This window comes from Antrostomus carolinensis, unplaced genomic scaffold, assembly GCF_000700745.2.
Source record: "Antrostomus carolinensis isolate BGI_N321 unplaced genomic scaffold, ASM70074v2 scaffold5465, whole genome shotgun sequence".
Taxonomy (NCBI): domain Eukaryota; kingdom Metazoa; phylum Chordata; class Aves; order Caprimulgiformes; family Caprimulgidae; genus Antrostomus; species Antrostomus carolinensis.
The window spans coordinates 604-17,565 of NW_010315631.1; the positions used below are offsets into that span (position 1 = coordinate 604).

General features: G+C 36.5%; 1 protein-coding gene across 1 annotated transcript in view; it reads left to right on the plus strand.

Moving 5' to 3' along the window:
* Positions 1–16,962, plus strand: part of LOC104524966 (DNA primase large subunit-like) — a gene marked incomplete at both ends in the record, with an annotated part of 22,996 nt that overhangs the window by 129 nt on the left and 5,905 nt on the right. The window contains 3 exons of the mRNA XM_010168000.1: positions 1–8; positions 332–411; positions 5,239–5,359. The exon at positions 1–8 is cut by the window's left edge and continues 129 nt beyond it. Coding sequence (XP_010166302.1) covers positions 1–8; positions 332–411; positions 5,239–5,359 — 209 coding nt within the window. The remainder of the gene's footprint in view (positions 9–331; positions 412–5,238; positions 5,360–16,962) is intronic.

Consider the following 16,962-nt stretch of genomic DNA (forward strand, 5'->3'; position numbering starts at 1 on the left):
CCTACAGAGTAAGTAAAAATAACAAAATGGGGAACTCTCTTGTATTTTATTTTCTTTACACTATTCAGGAATTCTGAATAAAAGTAAAGATGATTAAATACTATTCCTAAAACTTAAATTCTGTTATTTTGTCAAAGATGTAGTTTTTCTTTGAGAGTATATATTTCTTTCTTTAGGACACCACTCTTCTTAAATAGTCTTGCATTTATTGTCTTAAAGGTAAGTATTAATACACTGTTGGACAGCAATGATAAATCAGCTGTGAATTTTTAACCTGGGAGAGATTATTTCTCTGAAATAATAATAATAATAATAGTAGTATGTTTTGTAGGCTTTGGCTGAGGATGATTATGAGGCAAGAAGAAAAGACCATATCTCTCATTTCATACTACGCCTTGCTTACTGTCAGACGTAAGTACTTTTTGGATTATGCTGTACTCTTATTATTAACTTTAAATGTCTACAGATTCTACATTGCTTTATTATATATTTTGGAGTTGTGTGGCTACTAAAGAGAAAGGTAGGCTCAAACAGAGGGGCTTTTTGCTAGGAAACTGATTTCAACTGTGATGAAAAGGGATACTTGGGATCAAAATTAATATCTAGGTTTTGTAATAAAATTTTTGCAATAAAATTAAAAAAATATTGTGTTTTACACATGGAATGTTGAGTCTCTTCCTTTCGATGTTTTTTTTTTTGAGATTAAAGCACACCAGTATTAAGTGTTTGTCAGGCATTCACAGTAATTGATAATTTAATTTAAATTAACTACTGAATATGCCTAAACTGTTGATTACTCACCAAAGACCTGACTACGTGTAAATAGGCTTTATATTATTGTCTAAAGAGAGAGCCTTATTTCTGGCAAACTGAAAATACCACGTGAGTTTGAGGTTTCCTCTACTGACTCTGCTTTCCTTCCAAGTTCCTTGCCATGGATGGTTGCACTGCAATTATTTGTCGTGTGAAATCTCAAGCATGAAGTTGGTCCTGTCAAGTGGTTTCCTTTTGCTTCAGCTGTAGCTTTTGGATGAAATTAAAGAGGTTGTCAGTGCTTTATGTCTGTTAGCATCATTGTGAACTCCTGATTCTTTGCCATTGCAGTCCTTCTTTAGAATTAAAACTGGCAAATATGAAGTGTGTACTGTTTTGAATTGTTAATTCAATTGCACTTCAAGTTGCAATGTAGTTTGTTTAAATTAGGTGAGTGTGGTAGGATACATGTTATGATACTGTGATAACTGGCATGACTGAAGTGCTGCTATGAATGGATACAGATTTGTAAGGAAAAACAGGCTGGGAAAGTGAGTAGGAGGGCTTGTGCTCTAAGCCAAGATATGGAGCTGGGATGGATGGGGCTTTTACTTGGAATGGGTCATAGTTTTGGGGCAAGTGGTGGAGAAAAGACCAAGTTGTCTAACAACATGGTAGGTGCCTGCTGCAGACCATCTGGTCAGAACAGGAAGTAGCAGAGGCCTCAAAAGCCTCCAGGTGGAGGAAACCTCACCATGATAGGCCCTGGGTAACTTCAAACACCCTGAAATCTTCTGGATTATTCACATCCCATCATGTTGCTTGTTCAAAAGACATCTATGCTGTGCTTAAGACAGTTTGTTGATGTATGTGATCAACGAGCCAGGTAGATCTGTGATGCATGTACAGTGGGGAACAGGTTGTGGATGTGAAGATCAAGAGAAGCCTTCACCGCAGTGATTCTGATAGTATACTTTAAAATCCTGAAAAAAGGGAGCAAGTTGATAACAGAACTACAACTGAAATAACTTCTACCATTCTCTACTCTACATGTATTATTTGCTGTTTTGAATAACAAATGTAGTATGGATTTTTTTGTAGTGCTTATGTTTGTCATGTATATTTTTGTAAACTCCCTTGGTCATACTTGGTCCTGCTGATTTTTACAAGAAAATACCTTCCTTTATTATGTATATCGTAGCTAACAAAAACCCCTAAGGGGTAGTATCCTTAAGTAGCCTGGGACTAGAAAAGCCCCTGAAAACTTAATGTTTCTTATTATGCAGCTCGTGGCATTTTGAATAGTCAGTTTGGTTTCCATTATATTATCTGCTAAAAGTTTACCTTAAGCATTTAATTATTATTTAGATGGGACCATTGCATTTCTGTGGGAAATGAGACACTTTGAGGGTGTTGGTAGTGACACATTTGAAGAAAGTTCTGCTGTTCTGGAAGGTAGAATTGCCTGCTGGCAAGAATCTGATATGGAATTAAAGAAGCATCTATTTTTGGTTGGTCTGTGGCTTCAGGAAAAATGAATTGGGGTCAGATTCACGAAAAACAATACAAGCCATGTAGCAAAAGCCTGAACGTTATGTATTTGGTTCAGGAATGGAGCTCACTGAGCTTTGTCAGCTGTGCTGAGAAGGGAGGAAGGTGTGGGCGAGTGACAGTGGCTAGCATGCTGAGTTAAAGGCTGCCTCAGTCAGAAATAACCAAGCAGGGGGATGGCTAAACACTTGCCTTTGTCACTGATGTGATATCTTTCTTGCTCCACTCTGAATCTCTACAATGGCTCTGGAATCTCCTGGAAATAATGACAGATGCAGATAATTGGATTGCTTTCTTTTTCTCTGCAAGCTGTTTTTTAAAAGAAAGATCCTTGTCTTTTGTATAAGAGCTTCTTTGGCTGCAGTGCTTGCTTAGGAAATAAATGGGAGACATGATTCCAACCCTGTGTTTCAGGGAACTATCTTAAGAATTAGGCTAGGCAGGGCAGAGGTGGACAGCTTGTTGAAGGTGAACCACTGTGCAGAAAGGAATACAAGCTACTTTGGGCCACAGAAGCAGCAGGAAAGAACTTGGCTTTGTAGTCTAGGGGGAAAGACCCCCTTCTTAGGGAGGAAAGGCCTTGGACTTTATGCCAGGGCACTCTTTAAATTACTTGAAAATGTATTTTTGTGTTCTTGTTTATATACAGATAGTTTGATGCAGTATTTCAATAAAGCAGCTTGATAGTCAGTTTCCACTTCAACTAGCTTTTCTTGTTTCATTGAAAAGGTGGACTTAGTGCTTACTTGTAAAATGGAAAGTAGCCTCTTAAGCACTGTGAGGTGACCCTGTACCTAGTATTCTTCATTCTTTCTTGAAAAGCAGCTATTTCAGGGATGAGATGTGTCTATGCTGTAAAACTGGCATGTTCCCCAAAAGAAAAAATTGGGAGGCAAATAGATTATACTATTCTCTAAGTTTTTATCGTATTAGGTCAGAAAAATAAGCTTGACACAAATCATTAGGTTAATTGATGAAAGCTATTAAGGTAGGAGTGTTTGAAAATGTGTACTTAAATAGACACAACTGCAAACTAGGTTGAATTCACTTCCCTGTAGCCTGGCAGGCAGTTATGTTTACAGGGTTGTTTGTTTTCTTTTGACATCGCCTTTTTTAAGGTTTCAGTTGTGCAACAGTGCCACCCAGGGTACGAGTTCACATCAACCTTTTTTCTAGTCTGCATCAGTCCTGACTTATAAATTGGATTGTTTTGTTTTGGTTTTTACCTGGTCTGAAGTGGCCAGCTCCACCATTCTTGTAAGTTAAATTAGTAAGTTCGCCATCATCACTTGACTGTCTTCTGCCTTATGAAATCCAGCACTTTAAAGCTTATTCCCATATAATGTTGCTAAGATATGGTATGTACAGTCTTGAGTGAACAGTCTCATCCATACCCTTCTTTCACACCCCCCCTTTTTTTTTTTTCCCTGTTAGGAAAACAAATGCAGTGTGTAGCTGATGAATTAGGAAAAGAGTAAAATTGTCACATCCTAGGGTTTTGTTACTGTCCAAGGTGATCTCAGAAGATCAGTCATAAAGGCATTAACTTCCATTTTAAATTGCATAGATTATTAATACATCCCAAGGATTGAAAGTGTCCACAGGGTTATACTTTACAAAGCACCTTAACGGAGCCTTTCCATCTGGAATTATAATTTGAATAATAATTAACTTTTCTCCAACCCATATTTCAAGCAGAGGTTTTATCCACATAAACACAAGCAACTCGATTGTAATTCCCTGGTCCCCTGTGGGAAAAGGTGCTTAACTATTGTAAGGAGAACATGTAAGACTGCAGTATTTATTTCTGTGTGCTGTGAGTTGTCACGGCAGTAGCCCGCAGCGGAGCTGCCAGAGGATGGTTTAAAAGAACGCTCTGTAATAGCGAGATACGGTATCATCTGCATTCTGTGCTTGTATGTACAGGGTGGCTTTCCTTACTGGTGTTCTGGTACCTACTTGCTGTAGCTTTGAGTAACACACTGATGCCTGGGAATCTTGAGTGCTGGGATGTAAAGAGTAGTGAGAGGCTAGCTTCAGTGTTTTTCTTTTATGCTGTCCACTGACTCCCCTCCATGTGTTCTTGTTTGTTCTCCTACTTGCTCACCTGCAGTTGTTAAACCCTTTTTGCTTTTCTGGCAACTGTTCGATGTTCTGTTTGTGTTCCTCACCCAAGTTCACTGTCATGTATTTTCCTTTTGCCTGCTTCCGGGCTATTTGTTGCCTGGCATAGAGCAACAATTGACATATTGAAGGCACATTCAATAGCACAGAACTGAGCCATACTCCTAAGCTATTACCAGCAACCTGCAAACATTAATTTATTCTCACAAGCCTGAATGATGGAACTGTGACAGGACAGTATGAGATTTTTGTGGTTTTTATAGTATCATGTTTTTATAGTATCTGAGATGTATGTGTTCCTTCAGCTGGAGATACCCCAAGAATTAAAAAGAAGTAGGCTTCAGAATATATTTGCCTTATCAGATTAATTGTGATGTTAATTGTACAATGAAGAAACATTGTGCCATGTTGAAGAAAAAAACCTGTCCTTTAGACACCAAAGGAGAATGTTATCTGCAGTTAGTTATTCTTATCTAAAATAAGTAAGAAATTATGAGTACCATTTAAAAGAGACTAACAGCTTTGATAGCAACAAAGCAATTTTTAGTGTTGATTGACTACCTCTGTTCTTCCAAAACATCCAAAGTCGTACTTTTTGGCATATTGTCTCCTGACAAGTTCTTTTCTGATTGAGTACTCCTGCCTGAAGGTTTCCTGCCTTCTCTTCCAATCTCCTTGGTTTGTGGGTCCTGTGCCAAAGTCAGCATTACATTTAATGCTGTGTTCATTAGCTTTGACATCTACTTTATAAAGAAAGAGAGAATGTCTAATCAGAAAATGTATTATGGCTTTTTTATTATTTCTTTGCAGTGAGGATCTCAGGCGTTGGTTTCTTCAACAAGAAATGGATCTCTTGCGATATCGCTTCCATGAACTAACTGAGAGTTTAAGACAAAAATTTCTGGAATATGTTAACTTATCATTTGAAGCTGTAAGTATGTTACTTTCTGTATTTGTGTTGTATTGCATATGCCTGTGTTTTTTTGAAATTCTCATTATGACAGTTATAGTACTTCTGCTTAAAAAATGAAAAGTGCAGTTGCAGCTTTAAAAAAACAACCACACAGAACTTCTAAACTTGTAGAATAATGCACATGCCACAGAAATGGGGATTAAATTATGTAATTTTGTGCTACAAGAGGAAAAGCTCAGTCTGCTTCAGTCAACCAACACTTAACTGAAAAAAAGTGTAATTACAAAGATAAGTTAACAATGTTTGTGGAAGCTGATAGGAGATATCTTGGAATCTAGATTCTGGATGGGTTAGGGTTTTTCAGATATGGCATTTGTATGTCTCATCTGTCCATCAGAGCAAATAACGCTCAGATCAAAATTACCTTGCTTTCTTTTACATGAGAGTAATGAATTGTGTTGTAATTCCCCTTAAGGGTTTCAGTGATAAGAAAGCAATGGCTGTGTTTGATTCTAACCTGAAGTGTGTGTGCAATCCATTTTCATCAAATTACTGACTTCAATTGGAAAATAATTTTGGTCAACATATTCATAAACTTTCCTCTAGAACCTTTGCAAGAGTTCTGGCTGTTGTATACTGCTTCATTTGTCTGAGTGGATTAAAGGAAAATGTCAATTGTGGTTCTGTGTTAGTGATTTCAATGAAATTTTGCATTGCAGCTATGAACTGTTTTGTTAGAAAGCTCCTGGTTTGCCTGTAGCTCTCAGAGTAAACTTAAATTAATAAAAAATAATGTACAGTCATCACTCTACTGAAACAAAACCCCCTTTCTCTTAAAATACTGCTTAATTAGAAGAATTTAAATATTCCCTGCTTATGGCAGGGGGGTTGGAACTAGATGATCTTTAAGGTCCCTTCCAACCCAAACCATTCTATGATTCTATGTGTTATATGTTCCTGGATTGAAAGATCTGGCACCAGTGCATGTTGATGATGAAAGATGACTTGTGCAGTGTTGAGAATGAATTTGTCAAGCTAACTAGTAACACATGGGTTTTCCAGGGTAGTTGAGAAGCTATTAGAAATGTCATTCTTTGGTTCAACAGACCTTTAAGCAAATGGTGTATTTGTGGAGCTGTATTTCTGTTGCTCATTCCCCAGTCTCATGCTGTCCTGTCACAGTTCCGTCATCCAGGCTTGTGAGAATAAATTAATGTTTGCAGGTTGCTGGTAATAGCTTAGGAGTATGGCTCAGTTCTGTGCTATTGAATGTGCCTTCAATATGTCAAAATGATTAAGAAGGTATTACTTTCTTAAACCTTTTGTGGCAACAAAGCATAATTTCATTGAAAATCTACTTTCCTGCTTCTACTTTTTTCCCCTCTTCCAATTCCAGTGGATATTTCAGCAAAACTAATCCCTCCTTGCACTATCATGTATAAAACATTTTATTATTACTAAGGAATTCCATGTGTATCTGAAACAGGTCTGAACTCTGTGATGCTATGTAGGGGCCACTGTAAAAGCAGTATTCTTTTTCTCAATGTTGTATTTGCAAAAGGCTTTAAAAAGGAAATGAAGACAAACTCTTCATACTTCTCTGTTAGAAGTTACAATGATTTCATGCCTTGTTGTGCATAAGACAAGATGGAAAGTTCCACCTCTTAGAAAAGGGGATGGTTTTCAGGAAAAGATTTAAGTTCTGATACTACAATTCAGTTTCTATATTGGTAAAGATAGATTGGATAGAAACCCTAAGGAAGTTAGTTAAATTTCTTTAAAGAGAGGGCAGGCTCCTTGCATTTTTTTAGGTAATGATTCTGCATTTCAGAGCTGCTGAAGGTTAAGACCTCGGTGTAGTTTGGCATAGCTATGTCTCCAGTTAACAATTCCAAGAACCACTGTAAGAAGTGGACCTCAGTATTTAGTAAAAAACTGGTTAACTTTTTTTGGGAGGGGGGAGGAGGAGGAGTAAGTGGACCATCTTGTACAATTTTGTCACAGTTGTCTTAATTTACAGCACCAACAAAATGTCATTGGGGATTCAATAAATGTCACTTCTCTCTCCTTTTCATGTTTCCTTACACATGAGAAAGTGAGACATGTATTTGTATAATTTTTTGCAGGGGTTTTGCAGACTAATTCCTGAGGTTTTGTGAATTATGGTTTGAGAATTATTGCTTTACGGAATCAAGAAGTCTGTAGTCCCACTTAGGGATAATACTTCAGCAACTGTTAAGATCTTTTTTTGAAGACTTTGCCAAAGATCTTATTTAGCAACTGAATGAAGAATGAAGTAGTTAACAACTAGAAAAAATATCAGACTTTTTGAATTTTTTAAATGACAGTCAGCTGTGGAAAGTTTGAAATTATAGTAGTTCTGATCTCATGATTAAAGAGAATTTTAATAAAAGTTCAACAGCTTTCTGAAACTAAAAATAGAAATTAAATTTAATGAAAATTAATATTTTTACTTTTATAATAGGATTTCTTATGTCCTGTGACTGACATTTTTATTGCTGATGGAGCAAAATACATGGGAAAGGGTTTATTAAAATAAGTAAATACTTACTCTGGAGAATTTTACTTGATTATAAAGGTGCCCTTTACTTCCAAAGGGAAGGCTATAAACTGTTCAGTGTATTCAGATTAAAGATGTTGACCTCAGTATACTAAATTTGTGTTTGAACATGCACAAGATTATTATAGTTCCAGATGTTTACAATGTTTGTGAAAATAAGCTTTTCTACATTTAGTATAAATTACAGAAATTGAAAGCTTAGATATCTTCTTCCTTGAAAAATGGCTGTTTGAGTAGCATTTGCTTCATCTTAGGTAAAATCCTGATGTCTTGCAAAAAATATCTAGTTGTTCAGTTAGAACATTGGACTTTAAGGAACATTTGCTAAACTTTCTATTCAGTAATTCTGCAGTTCTTTTGTTCAGTAATGCTTATTTTTATCCTTATTTGACACTTCAGTTTCTGGACCTCAGCCTGTAATCTAGTCTTGACTTTTTGTGTAATGCTTCATAGACGGCTTGATGTCAGGTGTCCACCAGGCTTTGGGGAACTGCTTAAGGGAGAATGGACTGGAAGGCTGGTTAATAGTCTTGCCTCAAAACTAAGCTCCACAATTTATATATCTGTGACTCACTCATTCACTTCACCTGGTTGTTTATGTTATTTTAGTGTTAGGTGATTTGTCAGCCTTTGTGTGTGTTCAGATACTGGAGTTTCCTGCTTTTGATGTTTCTGTGTCTTGAAAGGAGTGTTACATTGTCTTTTTTGACACTTTAACACGGGGCATTCAATTTGAGAAGATTCTGCTGTATAATTGTCTCTTTCTTTTTAGAAATATTTACTAATCTGTTCACTGTTTCTAGAGCTTGCTTATTTTTAATCTCTACTTTAATAAGAGTATTTTCCCCGGTATGTTGAATGGTTTTCTCTCACAATAACAGAAGAATTATGGAATGGTTCTGAAGGTATTGCAGAATGTTTTCAGTCTATTCTATACTTTATGTACTTATGAAAGAAAAGAAAAAAGGGTTTTAAGGGACAGTGCTGTCATCATGCAGTTAAATACTGAAGCTTTTTATGTATGGCATATAATTTGCAGCTCTCAAGGCACATTAAATAGTTTATGTGCAAAGTCAGTCACATAGGGAGCACAGGAAGTCCTTAAGCAGCACTCAAGAAGTAAATGCTGACATTTAAGGTGACAGAGCCCATCAAAGAAAATATGCAAACACAGGTGTGCAGTTGAGATTTACATTAATTTAGGAGATTAAAGCATTAAAATCTTACTATAAATGAGTAATTACAGCAATGATGTCTGACAGTTTCTGGCAGTAAAAGCCACTAATAAGGGTTTTCAATATATTTAAAGGGAAATACAGTGAATATTTTAAATATTATAGTAATTGAAGAAAATATTTTAATCTCAAAGTACATTCTTCAGTATATGAAGGAATTCTATAAAGTAAATGGTTTTACAGGTAAATGTTGCTTGGGCTTTACTAGAAAGTAATTTTTCTTTCTCACCACAAGCTGTGGGTGTCTGATATTTTCCTTTGTTTAAGTTAGGAGTGCCTAATTTTATTTCTGCCAGATTGTGATACCAGACCTGTTTGGAGTCAGTTGACACTATGACCAAGCCCCATTTTGTCTTGTAACTTTATCAGTCAGGTTGGCTGTCTGTGTGGTTTTCCACATGCCTTGCTACCTGTGCACCCTCTCATTTGTCCCCCTGTTCCTACCCCAACCCTTTCACTTGTCCTTTTCCCTTTTTTGAGCTGACCATACCTACATTTTTTTTTTTTGTTATAATAGTGCTTTTAGACCTTCATAGTGTGAGATAAATCCTAGTTTATCAATTTGATATTCTGATAGCTTTTTTGACATAATCAGAATATTTATGACAATCACCACAAGTTATTGAAAAGCTTTCAATGCATCTGTAAGTTTGAGGAAAACTGCAAAATATCTGGGTTATTGCTATTCCTAGAAATTCCTGGATTAAGGGATTGAGCTCCTATTGTTCACATATTTGGTTTTACAGGACCTGACACTGGTGAAGTAATTAATCATGATGATGATAACCTGAAGCTATAAAAATAGAGTAAATTTGTTTTTTCCTTCACTGTGTATGCTGCTTACCTTTTTCTTGCCCTTCAAGGCTGTGTCTATGTATGTCATATTGCACAGTAACTCCTAGATCTTAGGCTGTATTTTTTATTACTTCTGAAACATAAATAGACACCTCTAATGTATTCTGCTTCTTTCAGCAGTTTTAAGATATTTTGGAAAAGTGATGAGAGTATTCTCTTTAGAGTTTTACTTGCACTTTTTTTTTTTTTTCTTCTAGCATGTGCTAACTCGTGCTTTATAGCATTAAAGGAGAAATTGGGTCAGAAGTTACCTCGTTATACTGGTATCTTAGCTTTGCTCGACAGTTAGAAGTGGAGTTCCCTGGGCTGGCAACTAACATGCCAGTTACTTTAAGTTAGTATTTGGAGTCATGTTTCCTTAAATTGAAACTACTCATGGAAGTCTAAATTATCTTTCTTTTCATTTCTTGTGAAATTAACTTACCTATTAATTTCAGTGATTATTAACACTTCCTTCTTTCCATGAATTGGACTTTTTGCTCAGGTGTTGCTCAATCCTTCTGTTCCCTAAAATGACAATGAAGAGAACTTTTCTCTTTGTTGCCTCTTTGTAGAACTTTTCCATATAGGAGCTGTCATGTATCTAACTCATTTTTAGACAGCTGCCACGTATTTTGAGACCTTTAACTTCTAACTCCTGGAACAGATCTGCCATACTAATTTTGCTGTTCTCTCCTGTTTCTCAAGTCAGTCTAGTCATCCTTTTCTTCCCACAAAATAACCCTTTTACCCACCTCAGCATCTTGCATAAAAAATCTGTACAAATCTCAGCAGAAGCAATGCTCAATTTTGCTCTTAAGTTCTGGGAGGTTCTTCCACATTGTAGTCTACGTCAGTGAAACTGATAATGCACTTAAGCTGGTCATGATCTTTCTTTTGACAGGATTTAAATTTTGAAGAAAATGTAACAATTCATTGTCTGTCTTCAAGTAATGAGCTCTCCTGCCCATACTGTATTCAATACTTCATCACTAAATTAGCTGCATGTAGCATTTTTAATGCTTGCTTTTTCTTTGTTCTGACTTCAGCTTCATGTCCTTCTGGTGTTTCTCAGCTGCAGCTTTTTCTTCCTCTGCTGAAACTTCTTTCTAGTCTACTTGGTCATGCTTCTCTTCTCTCGTTGTGAATGGCTGTGGGTATTTTGATTATTTTCTTTTAACTTTCTGTGGTGAGGGCAAAAGGATTCAGTTCTTCAAATTTTCTTCATTTTTGATGGATGTGGGGTATCACTGTTACTACAGTCTTGACCCTTACCTGATAGTTAAAAATACTTTACTAGCTCTTTGCACAGGGAGGTTGTGGAGTCTCCTTCTCTGGAGACATTCAAGACCTGCCTGGACGCCTTCCTGTGTGATCTTATTTAGGTTCCTGCTCCAGCAGGGGGATTGGGCTAGATGATCTTTTGAGGTCCCTTCCAATCCCTGACATTCTGTGATTCTGTGTGATTCTTTGTTTTCAATTAGATTTGTCTTTCCCATTTCTCTTTTGGATGTTCTCCTAGCTTATGTTAACTGTAGCAAAGCTGTCCTTTTCCTTAGAACATCATTTACTTCTTGACACTGTCAGAAGTATCTCCTTTGAACCCCTCAATCTGAGTTTCAGCATTTTGTTTGCTTTGCCTTGCATGATTTTAACTCCCCAAGACCTACCACTTACTCTTGGACATCAATTGAAAGATCTTCCTTACAGCATCTGCAGCCGAAGGTCTCTGTAGGTCAGTGATACATCTTGTGTTGATTTGGAAGATCCAGTGAACTTCTGGTTCCTTTACACTTGGTTCTTGTGAAAACTTGCCATGAAACTTGTTCATCTTAACCAGTCAGACTTGTCTCTCTCTGGGGACTGTTTAAGGGTCTCTCTTTTGTTCATGTGGACCAAAATGTTCTGTGATTGCTTTCAAAACGCTGTGTATTTCTTCTCTTTGTTTTTCACGCTTTCAATAGCACTTTGAAGATGACAGTTGTTTTATTTGCCTTATGCATGAAAACTTCACAGCTTTGCTTGCAAAGTTCATGGCACCTGTATATTTGTGTCTCACAGTGGTGGTCATCATTCTGCTGCTTTACTTTCCTTGTAATTTTTTTTTCCTAATGGCAAACCTAGCTACCTTTCAGTAATGTAACTGTTATTTCTTGTTCTATCCACTACTTGAGAAAGGTGGGTGGTGTGATTTTTTTTTTTTTTCTTTCCTCCTCTCTTTGTATTTGCCCTCTAGATATAAGATGACTCTTAATTATGCTTTCTTGTTTTTAGCCTTTCTTCTTTTGTAGTGGTTTGTAATTTTTCTGGGTATCCTTTGCCATTTTTTAGTGGGGGAAGATCTTTTTCTAAGTGCAGTGTCAACTGGTCAGAATATTCCAGCTGAACCATTACCAACTTTAAGGTGACATGGAGATAAAATTAATGTGTTCTTCGCATTTCCCTCCTCCTCCCTCCCCAGTGGTATGATATAGTGACTTCCAAGCTGGAGATGGAGAGGTCACACAACTGCTTTTCTCAGCGCTTCTGGTAGTCAGCTTGTCCTCTGCTTGTACAGAACTGGCTCACATGTAAAACCTTGAAGTATCTCTGCTGAAATACAGTCTTCAGTTTTAGACCAGATTCTTTTGTCTAATCCCATTCTCTAGAGCCCTTGCAGTGTCCCCAGTCTCATAGCATTTAAATATGTAATCTGCTTCTATTTTAATATACATGTTAGTAACTAAAACATTAAATTTTAGTTTAAAATTAAATAATTGTGGAACTTGGCTTAGTGTGTCCTTCTTTTTGAGTTTAATTCTTCCATGCATGGCTTTTCCAATTGTTTTTGCACCCGGGTTATAGAAGATTCAGTGGAACCGTTTGGTCATTTGCTCGTGAAAGTGTCTTATGAGACTGACTTGAAGGTCTTTTGCCACAATATGGTCCCTGCATTTTTCCCTATCACTGGGAATGGTCTGTTGGCAGTAAGGTTGGCTTACCATAATGTGTTGGTTTTTTTCACAGATCCACGTGGGCTGTTAACTTGTCTCCTGTGTTTTTTCCTAAGTGCTATCAGATGCTTTGATTTGTTGCTGTACCTTTCTGGGAATTTAACTTGATATACTGGAATGTGGAGTGGAATAGAATATGAAGTTTTATTCTAGATTTGTTTTTCATTGATGTTCTGGTCATCATCTTGACTGTTCTGATTTCCTATGACACTTCCTTAATCTTATCTTCAGACTGTTCCTGGAAACAGACATATTTCTTCTTTGTTGCTCCCACAAGAAATGAAAATTAATAGTTATTATCATGTCCTTATCTGTTGTATAAGGATGATCTATAATTGAGTTTAGATTCCCTGCAATGCTTAAGTTCTGTGTTTTCTTTCTGCAATATGCAGAAGAAATAAACTTCGAAGTGTAGCATATTTCTGCTTGAATACAACTTTGTGTTGCTGTTTCCTATCCATCGAGCATAAAAAAACCATCTTTAAATTATCTTAGAGCTTCTTCACCTCTGAAAAGCCTCTTGAAATTTTAAAAATAATATGACTTTTTTTAATAACTTCTAGGTGAAATGCCTTATTTTTGGCCAGTTGTTGCAAAATTAACCATCTTAAATTTTTTAATGCTGTTATGAAGCACATTAATAAAATGCTTTGGATCATAGTAATGGGGAAGGAACAGCAGATGGGAATAGTCAGCTGGGGGAGCTAATGCTCTACAGTGCATCTGCCAGCATTTGAAAGGAAAGAATAACTGCAAAATAAAAGGAAAGAAAAGAGTGCATTAGTCTTAAAGTTATTATTTTTTTCCACAGTAGCTCTTTGATGTTGTGGTTGAAGTGCTTTTTAGCAGCTTTAAGCAGTAGAAATTAAACTTCTTTAATTTCCATTTTTATGATCAGAGCACTCCTATGAGAGACTTTCTGATATCACTATTATGCTTTCTTCAAATGCATTTATCTCAGTAGTGGGGCAGTTGTATAAATATTTGTAGTTTAGCCTCTTGAAAAAATGTTTTGTGACTACCTTTATTGGATACAGAAGATCCTAAAGTCAGATTTGGATTAATGAGAATGGGACTAGCTTGTCCTTAGTAAAGACAGATATAGGCAAAAGAAAGTACTCAATACTGTGTCTAGCCACTAAAAGGCTGTGACTATAGTTATCCATTTTGGTACCAGATATATTGACCAAAATGTTCTTCTGATTTGGTTTATGGTTTTGTGTTTCAGAAGCATCAAATAATATTTCTTCCTTTCCCAAACAGGATGGGGAAAAATGCTTAAAAGTGGAAGCTGTCTAGAGCCTGGTTTTACTATGTGGAAACTTATGCCAAGCTAAAACAGTAACTACATCCAAGTAGGCTGCAGAAATGGTTCTGAATTTTATCTTGGTTTCCTGCTACTTGAATCTTGCATTTGTCCTTTTGCTTGAAAGCCAATGATGCTTGTCTTACAGGTGACAGCAAAGGTCTGAAGTGATGCACATGTAAGTGGCACATAGTGCCTTATTACCAAAGTAAGCTAAAAATATGTATTTTGTCACTTAGCTCCATGCTTAAAGTCCTAATAAAAACAAAATTGTACGTGGAAAGGCTTGGGAGTATTTTTTTTTTTTTTTTTTTTTTTTTTCTAGACCTGGAAATTGAACTTCATATTTTATTTTTATTTTTTTTCTTAGCAGATTTTGGGGAAAATACTTAATTTCAGAGGAAGTAATAAATTTCTCAGTTTAATCATTCAAGTTTCAGAAGATAGATTTAAGTGAAACCAAGTGGCAACTTTGTGACAGAAATGACTGTTCCTTTTTAAAAGTCGTTTTTTGTTCCAGATAAAAAAAAACCCCTCACTGATATCTTGGTTTATGGCTACCTCTTGTAGTTGACTGTGGTTGTGTATTAGGGGAAGAAAATCCTGGGGAGAGCTTTTCCTTAGAAGTGTTAGCAGCGTGGGAATCCGGTTCAATTAGTACGTAGCACTCTTTAGGCTGTTGTACTGCAGCCCAAGGAGCTGGGAGGCCAACTGGCAGGTCTGTTTGCAAAGTAATGTCTTTGCAAAGCAGTCTTACTGACTTACTCATCCTAAATAACTGGGTTGATTGCAAAGCAGCCTGAGTGTCCTAGTAAGCTAAGATTGGGAGGGATGGGTAGATGGGGTGAGGCTTAATTAAAACATTTAGGCTTAAAATGAATTGTATTCTCTTACAGACTTTTTAAAATAAAGCTTGATTCACAGGAGAATGTAAACACATCTTGGAGATCAAAGAGGGAGAAGTGTTGGCTGGAAGGAGTGTAGAACATGCATTTGCCATTTTTTTTATTTGTGCACTGGCAGGATGGATGAGGAGGGGTCTTTATTTACCCTTCTCTAATGGATCCTTGAACTATAAGCCTGACTTTGTTGTTAGTCATGGAGAAAACTAGCATTTTGCTGCAGTAATTCTAGTTGCATGTATTTATTTGCACATATGGTGTTGGTGGTGTTCTATAAAATTGTGGAATTAAGTAATAAATGTGATTGAAGAATATATAGCTACTGGGGATGTCCCTTTTCACCTTCGTAAACATAATGAACAACAGTTTGTAAATGATGCAAAATGCTAACTAAAAGTTTTAATTTAGTAATCATTTTGGTTTGATTAGAAACAGATGCTGATTATCTGCAGAAATCTAAATGGACCCTTAGAAGATAGCTTTTATTGCTTAAAATTGACTTGTGAAACTAAAGTCAAACTAATCCAAACTGTACAGTTACTTTTGCCCCCTTTAGTGCTCTACAGCGCTATGATTCTTACTAAATAGCTTTGTGTGGCTCATAGTTTGAGTTAAAGAGGATTTTTAGAGTCCACTGTAAGGTTGAATCCTTCTGTACTGGGTACTATACACGCTCTTTCTGGTTTGAAGTACATTCTCTTCCTGCTTTGAAAAGTTAAGTGCTTTGAAATAAAAATTGCAAAAAAGGCTGCAATGAAAATGAGATGACGAATAAAAACGTTCTTCCTCCTAATCTAGCTGAAAACAACCAGACAATATTTGGAATACAGCCTCAATCTTGAGGCAGATGTTCTGCTGTAACCCTGGATTTCTAAAGTAAGATGAAATGGCAGCCATACCAGAAATGCAGTGGGGGGTAGGTATCTTCTACACCATGTTCTTCAGCTTATGATGGAAGAGGTGGGAAGGTTACCTGTACTATTGTGTGATAACGTGCTGTAGCACTTGGTAGTTGACCAGGTCACACTTGACTGACTGCCGTTTATCTAACGGCTGGGAAATGGTGAAAGGATAGTAAGTCCTAACCTGATCCTTGTGCATCCCCAGTTCTTATCAATGGGTAATTTTGTATTCTGGGGAGAAACTTAGTATAGGCAAGGAGAATGGTGTCATCAAGTGTCCTGTCTCTTTCTATAACTATTTTAGGCATTCTTTTGGGGAGCAAGGGAAGAGTAAATTGGAAAATCAGTGGTGTCCTTTTAAAAATTATATCCATATGTGATTCAAGAAGAAAATAAATTCTTTGGCTAGTCAAGGTGTTAAGTTCATTTATAGTGATTGAGGTTAAGAATGTTTCCAAAATGAATTTATTCTCCACATAGCAATGAATGCAGTAACTTTGGAAGTTTTTATATTGCTTCTTAGAACAGCAGCATAAAAGCAGATGGGATGGTTTGTGCAGGATGTAATTATGCTGGAAGTAGAATTTGCTAGCTGCTGTTTTGGACATAAGCTTCGTAAAATGGTCTGCAAACCTGGAAATACTCTTCCCTGCTAATTCTGTGATTGAATCTAGAGAAACATTTGTTAGCAAATTTCTGTAAAATTGAGCCTGACATTGGCATCCTGATTTGAAAATGGAAGAAAACTTGTTGCTGTATTTCTCATAAGGATCTTCTGTTAGCTCTTCAGTTGTGTGCAACTGTTAGTATGTATGTGGTGTTTCTAGAGCAATCTGTGGCAATTGTTTTGTTCAGCTTTCCTTTTCAT